The sequence below is a fragment of the Actinia tenebrosa genome, unplaced genomic scaffold, assembly GCF_029948245.1.
Source record: "Actinia tenebrosa isolate PJP-AT-01 unplaced genomic scaffold, QUT_ActTen_1.0 PGA_scaffold1__47_contigs__length_23844297, whole genome shotgun sequence".
Lineage (NCBI taxonomy): Eukaryota > Metazoa > Cnidaria > Anthozoa > Actiniaria > Actiniidae > Actinia > Actinia tenebrosa.
This window is the reverse complement of record NW_028292578.1, coordinates 10677050-10691834: the sequence shown is the minus strand read 5'-3', so window position 1 is coordinate 10691834 and position 14785 is coordinate 10677050. Positions and strand designations below refer to the sequence as shown.

The window sequence follows — 14785 nt, the reverse complement described above, 5'->3', positions numbered from 1 at the left end:
TGGCCAACTAGATGCCGTCATATTCCAGCAATAGAAAAATAAAGTCTTTTGAATTCTTTAACAGATATATGTTCTATGCATTTTCGCGGAAGTTCTCGGTTGAAGCATCTAGCTTTTCTTTTTTATCTATGATCACGGATATGATTTTGTTAAAATAAAAATAAAAGGAATAGTTCGTTAAAAGAAACAAGTTTCGAAGGAAATCAAGCACCATCCCAATCCCGATTGACTTCATACGAAAGGCTTGCGAGTCGACAAAGGTTGACAATGAAGCAGTTGAATATTCGACAAAAAAGTTAAATTGAGGGTCCTAAGGGAAGGGGGGGGGGGGGCTAATTTCATTTTTCCAACCCCCATTCCCAAATACCATAGTCCCAGCCTATGTACATGTTTGCTCAAATCTCATTCCCATTTCGTGATTGTTTTATTGTTTGTGCATCCCATTTCCAGTGCATAAAATATCGTCAGTTTCCCAGCACATAGGTGCGAATCCTAGCTCCCATTTTAACCCCTTCAGGAACCCCTAAATAAGACTGAGCCAACCAAAGATCGGCGTCGATGCAAACGTAAAACTTTCAATATTATTTGAAGGTTCAATAGTTTAGTGGCTATGGGTAAAAAACATAGTGCTTTAGCTGGCCTGCACATGTTGGTCTTATTGTGAACGCCAAATTCACGTTTTTAATTAAGGGGGAAGGGAGCTTGGAGATTCGCAGTAAAATTTTAAAACTGGTTGTAGCCCTGCACCTTTCGCTCAGTAGGAAATTAATGACTTTCCTATCGAGTCAACCCTGCCCTATTCGTTTAAACAGAAAGGTTTAACCCTCCACAAAATTTTGCATTTTTCTTGATCCGCAAAAAAAAGCACCTTCCCTTAGAATCGATTTAGAAGGTACTTGTCTCGAAAACCAAGTCGACCCGGTACACCCAGGTCGGAAAATCAAGTTGGGACACCCCATATTCCTTAACTCTATTTTGAATCGGAATTAAATTCTGCATAAGGCAATTGATTTAACTGCTTACCTTATTTTTTAGATATACTGTTTTTATTTAACTAAAAGAAAATCTGGGAACGTCCTGAACATGGATAGCCCTGTAGCTCTACTAAGGTCCCGTCCACACGTGTCCGGAAATTTTTGTATCCGCTTTTTTCTTTTCTTTTTTTTTTTTGCGGATATGGGTTGCGTCCACACGTCCACACGTGGAAATTTTTGTAAAAAAAAAACGGTCTCCAGAGTGGAAATTTTCGAATACGCTCCGAATACGGATACGTGTGGACGGTCGTATCCGCAAATTTTCGAATACACTGACATAAACACGATTTTGCGCATGCTCAATAAGAAAAACTATCCGTCAAAGGGACTAGGCACTAACGTGCATCATGGCGGATCAAGAAATTTCCGGATACGTGTGGACAGTGAAAACGATTCGAATACGCTGCCTGTGGACGCGAACATTTTCGTATCCGCAAAAAAAAATTGCGGATACAAAAATTTCCGTATACGTGTGGACGGGGCCTAAGTCTATCGGTCGCCGAGACAGCTTTATGTATACCGTACCAAAAGGTTTTTGGCTTAAAGAAGAATTCCTATAGTGCTTTCCTCGTAAATTGGCGACTACGAAACAATGAGTAATTATGCCTTATGCTTATGCCTACTGATTTTCTTTAATTGCTTTGCTATATCCAAATCCAACTTTTTTTTTTGCCAGTCAGTAACAGTCACGTGATGTTCTTCAAAAGGTGTTTAATCCACTGTGAATGTCATCGGTGTAATTTTTTTCAAGATATTTATAATTCCTGACGAAAATTTATGTAGTGCCTATTATTCTTTAGTTGTATTTCAGTCGTAAATGGCCTAAGCTAACTCTATGCATGTAGTAATGAGCTGAAAAATTTCGAGACAAATTAGAACGATTAAATTAAGTATCTTGACTTGAATATTACGATGTCTGTCACCAATATGGCAGGTCACGTGACCAACCCTCCTCCCCCCCCCCCCCCCCCCCCCCTTATTAAATCGACGACTGGTCAAATAACAAGAGCACCTGGATATCACGAGAAGGTCCCGACTACTGTGTTTGTATCAAAGGACGGAGATACGCTCGCAAAGGGTGAAATCGTTCAAAATTGGTTATAAAAATATTATGAGAGTAATATACAACGGCTGCTTATGTCTCTGTACTGTGATAAAACACTCCGGGAGCTGTAGAGCACTCGCAAAGCGAGAAAAACACTGGCTACACCTCTTCGTATAATTTTAAAACTTGCTTCTTTCGTGCTCTACAGCTCCCAGCGTGTTTATATGACAGTACAGAGGCATGCGAGCGCGTTTTATATTCCTTAATCATCTTTCCTGTGTGACATGTTATAAATTCTGTGCTCGTTTTCGAACAGGTAACACCTATGCTTAGACGACTTTAGAAGTACGTTAACGTTTATTGTGGGTGGGGGAGTAGATCTTTCTATTTATATGGTGTCAAATTAAGTCGCGAATCAGTAAACATCTGTACTACTAGAAATAAACAGTTCCTCGTCTTTCCTTTGTTTTTCCGTTGCCTCTATATGCGAACCAGCCCATCAGGCCACCTACGACGCCAAATAAATAATAATTTTTCCTTCCTTTTTTATTTCATTTTTTATAGACATGTAAATGCAAGAATCGGAAATGTAGGTGGGAGAGCGATTCTACTCCAGGTTAGTTTTGTGTCAGTAGTTGATTTTAATATGATATATGATTCAATTTACTTGCCAAACACGATGGCCCAGTTCAGTGTACTGATCAGTATCCCATGAGTTGGTATGGTACTGTCATGTACGTCATGTACCATAGGTGAGTCGAATCGCCGATACTGCTGCTAACTGACTGGACCATATTATATTGCTTGCAAGTAATGCCCCTAATTGCATGGTTCCTCTGCATGTGTAATAGAATAGCTTTGATGCCAATAGTCGCCAGTTGAAAGGACAAAAAACGCAATTCATGGTTGGTTGGTTGGGTTGTTGGGCTGTTGGGTTGGGTGGGTGGGTGGGTCGGTCGGTCGGTCGGTCGGTCGGTCGACTCTCTTTCCAACTTTTTATTGCAATGGCAAGCATTTTTATCTTTCGCTGTCCAAAAACATTCTTACGGGCTTAATAACATGTTTTTCAGTGACGTCGTTTATACGTCACTATTTCAGAACAGCTGTAAATGACAAAGCCACAGAACAGCCACACAGATAGAATTAGCAACACTATCAGAATAAATCGGGAAAATAGACTCGTGGTAAATTAGGAAAATGCATGTTCTTCACGACTTGCTTCTTCTAAGGAAAGCACGTGCGCTACGCTAGCGTGATATCAATAATTATATACCACCACTTGCGATCCAATGCGAGTGGACTAGATTGTTTGGACTGTTGCTCACGAGTCTTGAGAGACTGGGACTGTATCGGGTTATTCTGAATCCATCCATTGAAAACTTAAAATACAGAACGAGGTGTTTGGATTGAGAAAAGTAATTGGGTCTCAAACTTTTAATTCATGTTGTGCTAGTGTATGCTTTACATGGACCTGTTATTTATATCATGCATTACATAAACTAATTATGTAGCAAAACTCTTTAAAATATTCAAGATAACAAGGTACAATGACCCAAGAATGGACCATTTGCACTAATAGGTCATGCGACCCCTCCTCTCACCTCACACCCCAACCAAGCAGCTGCGTCAAAACAGACACTTAGATGTTGCTTAAAAGCCAACACTTGAGCTCATACTACTAGTAAAAACGTGATTCTGCAGCAATAGCATTAAATCTAACGAATATTTTGCTAGAACCGATGTATGATAAATGCACATGTGATGGATGAGTAGCCTGAAACTGTTCTTTCACTTCATAGCCTTTTGTATGGTTGATTTTAACACAACTGCTTGGTAAAAGAAGACGGAAACAAGTTATCTATTCGTGCAAATGGCCTATTCAACAAGCACATCTTAACATCAGAACGAGCCGCAGTGGAATCTAAAAATCCCAATTTGTTTTAGATTTCGAGTTTTAAATCTGGTTAAGGCCCAGTTATTATCACAGATACCGCTAATGACTTAGACTTGATTTATCTTTTACAAGAAACAATTCTGATTTTGAAAAATAGTAACTAGATATGCGATCTTTCTTAATTTTCTCAAAGATCATAACTAGAAGATTACATTGCTACACAACGCTTATCATCCAAACATGCAACTTTCCTAATGCGCAGGCCAGACAACGAAAAAAAAGTATTTTCTAGAAAAGCAGCTAACTTTATCTTTATCAAACGACTGAAGTCTTTACGTGGAAATCAGTTTTCGCATTAATAGACCCAACTAACAGGAACCCACTGTGGTTCAGTGCTAAGAGCGTCGATTGCATCCTCTAGTTTTTGAAAGGTTGCATCCATATCAGTATTAACGAGGGTCAAGTCAAAGTAATGAGAGTATAAATTGTAGAGGCGTTCCGATTCGGCGACTACGTTTCGGAGTTCTTCGTCCTGAAAACATCAAAAGAAGCAATGGCGTTAGCGAATACCATGACAACCGATTCGTTTCTGCTATACAGACACGTGTACGAGAATAAAGGAAACATTCTGTATGGATGATATGATGTCGAATTCACGGAGCGTGAAATGTAAGGGGAAACATTTTAAACCAAAAGACGCTTCCTGTGGTACAAACATAAGTGACTTACCGATCGCTTCTTGTTTGTCGTGCCTTTTGAAAGGGCTTGTTGGTTTATTTCTTTTAATGTTTCAAACTTTGGAGCAGCAAGGAAAACGATGTATGGCATGAATTCTGGTGTTTTAAGGACTTTCAGTGCCTGGAATGAACAATAAAAGATAGTATAAAATTAACCACGCGTAAATTAAGTAATTTAGTATTAATTGCTAATATTATAAGTTGGTATTTTTGCACAAGTGAATATAAGAAATCCGGCGCGCTCATTGGTCACAATTTACGACTGATGTTGTTATATTCACCTACAGACGAATATAGCAGTGAAGGCATTTTTGAAAAATTTTTTGAAAAAGATTTTCTCAAAACAAAACTTTTTTTCTGTTATTTATTAAATTCACACATATTTCCCCACCACGATTCGTACAATATACAGTTACAATGTCTAACACAACATACCGTTGGGTTGACATCCAGAAAGCACATCTTTCCAGATCGCATGATTTCCCTAATGGTATCGATTTTAGTTCCGTACAGGTTACCATCGTACTCTCCATACTCGATGTATTTACCAGCGCGTATGTCACGCTCCATTTCCTCTCGAGCCACAAAAAAGTATCCTTGTCCATTCTGTTCTCCCTCGCGAGGCTGTCGGCTGGTATCTAGAAAATCGACAGACACGTTATTAATAGACAATTCATAGTGTTATCAGCATAATAGTTGAGGGGTGTACACCTACTTGCAGGAACGTCATACGAAAATAGAGCACTGATTTAGTGGGATAGGAATTATATTAAAAAAACAGAAGAAGATCACTGAAGCTGAACTTTTTCTTTTGTCTTTTAATGTATTCCTTTTTCACTAAATTACTAATGTTCTATTCTCGTATGACAACGTTCTTGCAAGAAGGTGTATGTATTGCATATCAAGTATATCTTTTGCTGTTTCAAATGCAAGTCAAAATAGCCAGTTACGATTTGTCCTCCACCTTTAACAACAACAAAAATCAAGAAAGGTACTTCTGAAAACCGGAAAATAGATTTGATGGATACAGGAAAAAAGCCATATTATATACAGAAGATAATATAGGTAAGTTGTAGTGCTTGGGAACGAGGTTATTCCGGGCGAAAGCCCTTGGAATTAAATTCGGAAAAATTAATTCCAAGGGCTTTCGCCCGGAATAACCTCGTTCCCAAGCACTACAACTTACCTATATTATCTTCTACTATTTCATTAGTGCCACGCGGTCCACATACTCTCATATTATATACACTTACGAGGAACAGTCGTCCCGAATCTTGCTCGATCAGACATTATAAGTTTGTTTTTCAATGTTCGACGACCAACACCTTGGGCACCTATTGCGATTAAATCATGCATGCATTAATTTACTGTCAGTCCAGGCACGTGTTTATATAGACTATATTGAAATTGTATGTGCATCTTCTATTTCATATATTTACTGTACTTGAATTACTCAATGACTAAACGTATACACCTATTTCAAAAAACATTGTCATTGACGTCCTACGTACCCCCTCCCCTCCCCTCCCCTCCCACACACACAGGCGCGCGTGTTAAAGAAGAAACTTATTAACTTGTTACACCAAGCTGTAGTTAAAAACCTTAAAATAACAAACGGTTTACTAGATACGACTTGGCTGTCAACGAAAGAAATATTCAACCCACCAATCAGGATAAGTGTTTTGCGATTGAATGGCGGCATCCTTGCTACCTCTTCATACAAAGTTAGTTCATGTTTGTCGAATTCTGGGAAAAGAAAGCATATGTCAAAAAGTCATGATAAATGTATTATTTTCAGTGGTTACAGGACTTCACCTTACAGAGAAAGACCTTGAATGACCACGAAACAGTAGTTTCGTGTCGAGATTAAATAAATCATAGTTAGGCACAGTAAATGCATGAAAACATCTTTTAAGCTTAAAATAGGATTAGACATAGAGAGGACTAACCCGAATTTTTGGCAGATGTGTACATCATCTTCTGTTTCTTCTTACTACCACACACTGTGCAGTAATGAAATGGAAAAAGTTTGTGAATAATAAAATAGTTGACACAAAAAGGATGGAAGCCATAGTTATACTTAGTTTTGCCACAGGTTTGAAGTTTTTTATGAAGTATACGTGTGGACCCCTCTATTACGAATTCCTGGCTCCACCCAATAGCTGGGCCCATAATGAGATATCCTTTTGTTTTAAGAATCATACAGGTGAGGCTATTGGGCCAATACAATGCTTGCTGCCTCATTTGCATCCCATTTGCATGCATCCATAATAACTGCTATTTTTGGTTAGCATTTTCGTAGCAGGGTCTGAGTACAATGTAGATTTCCTGTGTTGAATGAACTACACATTCAGCCATGAGTTCAACTAGTAGCATGTACAATAAATTTAAAGATGAATAAAAAATTCATACTTCATGGGCTCTCTCTTTCATGGGTAATGCTAATCAAAATATGATGTTGAATCCTCAATTCTCATTGGTGGACCTTGAGTTTGTTCTGAAGGTCAACTCAGCTGACAATGACCATGCAAATGAACTAGTGAAAATCGTATCTCAAAGTCTGTTTATTAAAATTGTCAATTTATTGCATGGAAATCCAATGATCTAATAATGTCATGTGTGTTTTTGTCTTTATACTTACAGAAACCACCTCCTGATTTAGGCTTTTTCACCCCAGCTCTTCTCCTAAATCATTAATAGAAACATTCAGTATTAAAGACGAATAAGATTTTTTTATGATTAACCATGTTTAATAGAGCTTTGGATAAATCAAAAGACATACCTTTCTTCATATATTTGGCTTGGAATGATCCCTGCCTCCTTGCTACTGCCCACTCGTTTTGCCTGAAAACAGACATGAAACATTAGCTTGTTCTTTGTCAAAATTCAAAAGTTTTTTACACACTTCCACATATAGTAAAAAATGGGCTGGACTTCATCTACATGTATATGGCAGCCATCTTGGATCACAAGGCATACAGGGGGTAAATAAAGTTTTGTTACAGTAATGATGTCAATTGATATTTAACAGCTCACCACAAGAAAGTTCCACATCCATCACGTTTACCCATAAAAGAAAGACACACAAAACTCAATGTATTCCCCGTCATCTTTCTTTGGTTGTGCCCCCTGGCAAGATGGCCACTGTATCATCACTATCATCAATTTAGAGGTCCCAATAAAAAACATTATAGATTATCGTAAGTGCAATGTTCTCCACCTCTTATTCCTTACTGCATCCTATTGGTGCAATTCTCCCATAGAACTACATATATGGAAACGTTAATGATTGCTACAGTATTGTATGTAATAAATCATACCTGCCACCAGTTTGGATCTTCTTGATCAACGATCTGAAGCACTTCACCTTTTTCAAATGCTAGTCCAGCATCAGCACAAGGAATGAGATCATCCTTAGTAGGGTCATATGAAAAGTGTGCCCTGACATAAACCTGGAAGACAGATACAAGCATCAATACTTACACTTCTAAATTCTTCAATCATTCTACACTATGGTCCACTATGATTTACATTGAGAGTACAAATATTTGCTTGCTTTAATTATCCTAACTTGCTCCTCATTGGCCTATGTAGTTGTATAAAATCTTTTTAGTGCTAATCTGAGTAGTTTACAAACTGTTTCAATAATATATGACATGGTTTGATAAGAAAAATTAATAAGGTGACTATAAATTTATTACCCGCAGTGCCTACTGGGTTATGTTAATGATAATATGTAGTTAATAATAACATTTTGAATGTTATTGGCAAATTAAACACAATTATACATAAATAAAACTTTTCAAAAAACCATGATTTCCTTAATGATACTTAAACTGGTAGAGACGTTATGAAAATAGCATTAATATAAACATCAGAATCTAACAAATAAATAAGAAGAAAAATCCATTCATTCAAAATTTAAAGTTGCTACAATTTGGTAAAAGAAAGTGTGCTGAATGATCTAGTTTCCTTCCTCCTGAAAACCATGCTGCTGGTAAAGCCCCCCCTCCCCCTCTTCCATCATCATAAAACAATGGAAAGTTCCATTTATAACAAATGCTACAAATATGGTTTTTGCTATCTAGAGCTTGAAATTCAATTAAGTAGAGGAAAACATTTGAAAAATATGCCAAAGATTGATTCAAAGGGTTAAATTAGCACTCAACTGGTAATGAGTTTAAAATATACCAACTCACGTTTGTTGTTTTGGTTTGTTATCAAGTGCAACTTACATACCTGGCAAAGTGCTGGTGATTCATGGTAACTTGGCAAAACTTTTAGGGTTATTTTGCCCATTGACTTGCTCTAAAATAAGTGAAAGAACAATATTAGCAAAATGAGCTGTAAAGTGCAATCCCCAGATATAGTCTGGCTTACAAAAACATATATTTATACAGTGTATACACTTTTATTTAAAGGAGGTTGCAATTTCAGTCAAACTCACTCATGCATTTTTCCAGTTTTCCTTGGTATGTCCGAGCTTATTTATCACTTTTTTTGTCATCTAACAGTCAAAATATGTTGTGGACTCCCTCAGCAAGATGACAAAAATCGTGGTAAACAACAGGACATACCATGGAAAACTGGAAGAAATTGGTTAATTATTGTTCAAAAACATCATCCACAAATGAACAATAATTTTTGAGGTAATTGCTAGTATGTAGGTCTGGATTGAAATTTAAAATGCTTGTTTCATTAATGCAAGTTTCAAAGCTAGCAAGATGATTAACAAACTGATTAATTGAAACATGGATACATGTACAGTGTAGCAAAGCATGAGTCAGTTTGACTGTAAGCATGCATCTCTAACCCAAATGACTTGATTTGTCTAGGAATTATGACTGTTGTAAAAAAAATATGTATTATATATTATTATATAGTTAGGATAGCACATGCATGCTGATTGGTCAAAAACTGTGCTTCATTAGTGAATGGAGCACTGTGCTGATGCCATCCAATGGCTGCTAGATCCAAAGACTGTCTTTCTTAACAAATTCAATGCTGAAAAAACTTAGTAACTATCCACATAAAAAAATGAATAAAACAGCTTTTCCTATGTGCTTTATTACTGAACAGAGCACGAGAAAATCTGTTTTATTCATAGTGCAAATAGTGCAAAGTGTTGCACACTTAGTGTTTGTACTCTACTTAATTACTGTTCATGTATAATATTATAGACACATATTACTGACAAGAAAATACAAGAAAGAAAAATACCAAGTAATTCTGAAGTTCTTCAGCATTTCCACCAGTGTCTTTTCCATTAACTTCTTTTATGATATCTCCAACATGGAGGAGACCTTCAAAAAAAAACACCCATTAAAATAATCTTGAAAAAAAAACTTGGAAGTAGCATGACAAAGATGAACAATAGAATTTCAAAATCCATATTTTATTGCTTAGCTTGGAAAACTTTGGAGTTTCTAAGTCTCCCATGGCAGTTAAGGACAACTTAAGCACAAAGTTTTGACAGTTGTGAGAAGTCATTCTCCAAACCAGCAAAAAAATGTTATTGGCTTATATGGTGGGGGAGCATCACACCAGCCAAAAGGGGCAGAAGGCATCCAGTATAGTATTTGTTTCAGGCTCTTCCCCTCTCCCTGTCCCCCAAGAGAGCCTGATGCTCAGGTTACATCATTTCCAGTAGCTTGCTCAAGGCCTGTAATGCCTGGCAAGCCTATCTTAACAAAAAATAATTTCTATAGATCTTTAAAGTTTTTCTCTAATTAGACATTAAAAGTATCAGCTATACAGTAAAACATTTCACTACAAAAAATGACTAACAAATAGCTTACCTTGTCTGTCAATCATGCCGCCATGGATAATCCTTGATATTACAAGTTGCCCATCATCAACTTTCAGTGTCACACCCTGTGAATGCAGACCATTCAAATATTTTCAATCTCAAGTGTGTTAACAGTTCTCCACATATCCTACTTGACACATGTTTTAATGACACTTTATTATTATTGGGACAGTACTCGGGTGCATAGAGTTAAAATTTGTGTGCCATTTCTGTTTTTTTAAGTGCAAATCCCGCAATAGTGCAGCCTGGTAAGAACACTGGTTGTGTATTACTGCAAGTCAAGGCGGCCATATTTTTTTGAGCCTCAATTAGGGGCACCTGGTCCGCTCAGTTGGTGAGGGTGTTGGTTTGTGGTATCAGAGGTCATGGTACAAGGCTCTGCTGGACAAACACTCAGGGTCTTAAAATAATGTGTCATTTAATATTAAAAAGTAATAGCATGACGTTTAGGGTGATTAGTGATTAAATGTCTGCTGAAGCCTTTACAGATTTAGTAAAAAGTTCCTCTGCCTACTGTAGCATTGTACACAGTTAAAAAAGAAAATTCATGTTCACAATTCCCTAGAGTACATATTCAAAATTGTAATTCATAATTCATTATATAGTAAATATAATTAGTCAGGACTTCAATAAAACCTTCATTGGCTTTTGGAAACATTTAATTCCTTATCACCCTTATGTTTAGCTTGTAAGAATAACCCATTGAAGTGTAAGTTCTACCTGCAACAAAACTTACTAAATGTTCATTGGTTTGTTTGTGAAGCCCAACCATCCGTATTGGTTCTCCACCACCATAGCCATTTGAATTCTCAATTCCAGAATAAGGAGGTGGTGAATCATAAGTTTTGAAAGCAACTGCATCATGTGACTCCATTAATGCCTTCAAAGTGTAAAAGAAAATATATATGATAAAAGATTACAGTTAGCTATTTCATGCCGCAATAGTACTGAATTACAAGCAGATCATGAGCATTAATTTTGGTGTGATCAGCTCCGGGGGGGGGGGGGGGGGGGGGGTACTCCCATATATGGACTATACGGGGATGATCCGCTGAACAGGGTATGGTTTTTCGAGCTTCTTATCATAAACAGGGTATGCAATTTCACTCAAGTACCAAGTTCTTCCTGAGTTTCTGGCTATTATGGTCGTAAAAAAAAACGATATGTGAGATGACATGATATTGAAACTGGAACTCAGTGCAATAAATTATGTCTTTTATCATAAACAGAGTCCACAAATTTGAGTTTTTTAATCATAAACAGGGTACCTCTTTCAGAATCCCAGCGGAACACCCCTACCCAAATTCTGGCGGAGTACACCCCCCCCCCCCCCCCCCGGGATCAGCTTGCAATCTGTTATTGCAGAATGTACACATGTTTCTGGGCTTTAATGTACTATACCAAGAAATGTGGTTCTTGCAAAAGTCCTGACAATTCTGCTGCATTGTTATCTGTAGCAACTTTTGGCTCTAATTCTTCCAACACCTCTTTCGCAAGCTGTTTAGTATCTTGATTTTCAACTTGCTTGCGTCCCTCCTCTAGCTTGTCATGTGCACGGATAAGCTTGAGAACAGAAGGGTCACCTAATATCTTCTTTAAGGCATTTGCTTGTTCTTCTAGAATTAAACCGGCAGTTTCTGGGTCATCCAAAGACTTCAGCACTGTCTTCACTGCTGCGGAGAAGAATTAAATTATCTAAATGTTTATGAAAATACAAGTCATATACAAGCACCTCAACAAATTAAAGCTTTGCTAAAGCTGGCAAATTGCAAATGAAAATATAAGCTCTACTGAAACCTGTATCAACCTTATTAGTCAAAGAAAATAAAAAAACTTGATGTGCATAGATTTTGATCAACACTAATGTTTACAAAACATTTATTAGCATTTATGCCGCAGGCTTCCCTTCAAATTAACTTTGACAAAACAGAAATGTGTATTGTGCTCTATAGCGCGGCTATGTGAGATTACTCAGTTATTTTATAAGCTTTCCATAAATCATTAAAAATATACAGAAGATATGAAAGTTACTTTTTTGTTGCTGATAATGAAATTTCAAAATGCAATTTTGTTAAAATTAGTGATCATGAGCAAATGTTGGAAAGGCATTAGAAGCAAATCAATCCAGTAGTAACTCAAAATCAGCAATCGTGAGAAAATATGGGAAATATATCAAAGGCAAATATATTCAGTTTTAACTCAAACTTAGCCTTCTCTTTAGTGAACTAAGAAATATCTTAAATCTAAAAGGAAATAATCCACTAGTTTTTTGTTTACCTTCAATTATCAACAGACTTTATCAGGAGTGTTTTTCAAATTTGTTTCAAAAAGCAACAACATGCCCAATGACAAACTAGTTTGTCATCCACATTGTTTAAAAACAATATTTGTCAGCACTTTGGATATGATATATTATTTTATTCAAAATCAATAATTCATTGGTTAAAGATGTAAATATTTGCAAACTTGCCCAAGGTGGGATTCAAGCCTGGGAACTCAAAGAGGTTAGCAAGGTCTAAAATCGTAGTTTATAAACCATTTGTTATTGTTCCCACTGCTGTGGAGGGACAGTTTGTACAAACGGCAAAGACCAGTAGATAGTGCAGTCATACCATTTCAGTGTCTGGGATTTCATAATTTTCTAGAGCATTTTTAAGTGCATATGATCCCCTTCCATCATATCTGTAGCAGTTGTAAGACAACTTAATTTTAACTAGCAACATTTCTCAACTCAAAAATTACAACACAACTTCCTTCTCTGAACCTCCTGTGAGAACTTTGAGCACAAGGGGAGGTGAAACATTGTCTCCGCCCCCTAACAACGATTGACATTCAACCTAACTACACGTTCAAACAATCAAAACAAACTAGTAAAATATCTGCTGTAAACAGAATTACTGAGTCATGATTTGACCAAAAGGTTTGTTATTTGTTCCATCACATCTCCCTGATTTGACTTGTGCACCTAAAGAATGCAAACTTAAGTATCCTCTGTACTAATTATATGTAATGTATACAGATAATGGTAAAAAGGAGATCAGTTGGCCACAGAAAAATGATTACCTTTTTAATATTAAAGAAAATCTGGTATCAAAATGTTTTGGGTTTGTGTTGGAAGAGCTCTATGTTATAAATATATTTAGGGAAATTGAGGTGGAAACAATTTCTTTTACTGTATATTCATGTTCCACAACAATTTATAATAATAATCAATATAATACCCAATCTTATTGATTATTAGATTCGAAAACGATCTCCTGTATTCAAGAAAATTAAAGAGCATCGCAATTACTGTAAGATAGTAGTTAGGGTGAATATTCAAGAGAAGTTATAGTTAAGTTAGCTACTAAATATAATGTAAGCAGTAGATAACTATAATAATCCCGTGTTCTCACTATGCAGGCGGTCTTTTCCGGTTTACTAACATCTCTCTCCCTACCCAAGCAAAAAATATAGTGATAAGCTTGCTCAAAACTGTAATAAAATAGGAATTATTACTTCACTTGGCTACTACTTATTTGTGCATTAAACACCGATGCAAATAAGATGGAAACTAAGAGTCTAGATAGGGAGCTACTTGTGTGTCGGGGATGGAAGCTGTTTATTAGTAATTTCAGACAGTAATTATTCAGAAGGAAATAATAAACTATTCTCCCTTAGTTACAAAACATTTAGTCAGAAACTAGATAATTATATACACAAGATAAGTTATAGCTTTACAGCTTGTTTTGTCAAACCAAAGTTTTGGAAAGCCAACCAATGAATACAGTCGAAAAAGTAAGCTTACGTGTACTCCCTCAGTTTACGACACAAACATACTTCAAAAAATGATATTACCTTCGTCGGAATTTTCCTGCTGATCTTCTGGTCCAACAACCATGACTAAAAATCCTATTTCTACTGAAAAAAAGAATCAATCAATGGCCGACCTACAGCTCAAAAAGACGACGCGGAGCTTTTCTGCGATCAAAACGTCCACGGGCAGTATCAAATCAAATGTCAATCAAGCCTCCAGTCACGTGAAGGGAACAATCAATAACTACTCTCAGGGGAGGGAAAAAACTTATAAAACATTTTATCTTTTCATACAATCTAAAATACCAAATTATAGACAGTCGAATCAAACCGAAAGGCTCATGAGAGATACTTATACTTGAAAAGATTTTAAAATATTAGTTTTGTTTATATTGAATTTATTTATAATTTGACTTTTCCTAACATAAGTCAACCCTCCCCTCCCCAATATGAAAAAATCATATTAATATC

General features: G+C 36.6%; 1 protein-coding gene across 2 annotated transcripts; it reads right to left on the bottom strand.

The window, feature by feature from the left end:
• Positions 1 to 3498: 3498 nt before the first annotated feature.
• On the bottom strand, positions 3499 to 14496 carry LOC116295784 (protein PALS2). 2 transcript variants are annotated; one of them, XM_031703713.2, is made up of 15 exons: positions 14357 to 14496; positions 11921 to 12192; positions 11256 to 11399; positions 10509 to 10584; positions 9931 to 10013; positions 8950 to 9018; positions 8031 to 8162; positions 7493 to 7554; positions 7352 to 7395; positions 6660 to 6713; positions 6376 to 6456; positions 5964 to 6044; positions 5146 to 5348; positions 4703 to 4831; positions 3499 to 4505 (listed from the first exon to the last, which is right to left on the bottom strand). In XM_031703713.2, the coding sequence occupies exons 1-15, from the start codon at positions 14397 to 14399 to the stop codon at positions 4329 to 4331; spliced, it is 1650 nt and encodes a 549-aa protein (XP_031559573.1). In that variant the 5' UTR covers positions 14400 to 14496; the 3' UTR covers positions 3499 to 4328. The 2 variants fall into 2 exon arrangements, with proteins under 2 accessions (XP_031559573.1, XP_031559574.1); XM_031703714.2 differs by having other exon boundaries at positions 11921 to 12189.
• Between the last annotated feature and the right edge of the window lie 289 nt (positions 14497 to 14785).

Coding starts and splice junctions, on each gene's coding strand:
- LOC116295784 (XM_031703713.2), bottom strand. CDS start 14,399: ATGGTTGTTGGACCAGAAGATCAGCAGGAAAATTCCGACGAAG. Junction 6,714..7,351: donor TAAATCAGGAGGTGGTTTCT/GTAAGTATAAAG, acceptor ATTACTGCACAG/TGTGTGGTAGTAAGAAGAAA. Junction 6,045..6,375: donor CAAAACACTTATCCTGATTG/GTGGGTTGAATA, acceptor TAATCGCAATAG/GTGCCCAAGGTGTTGGTCGT.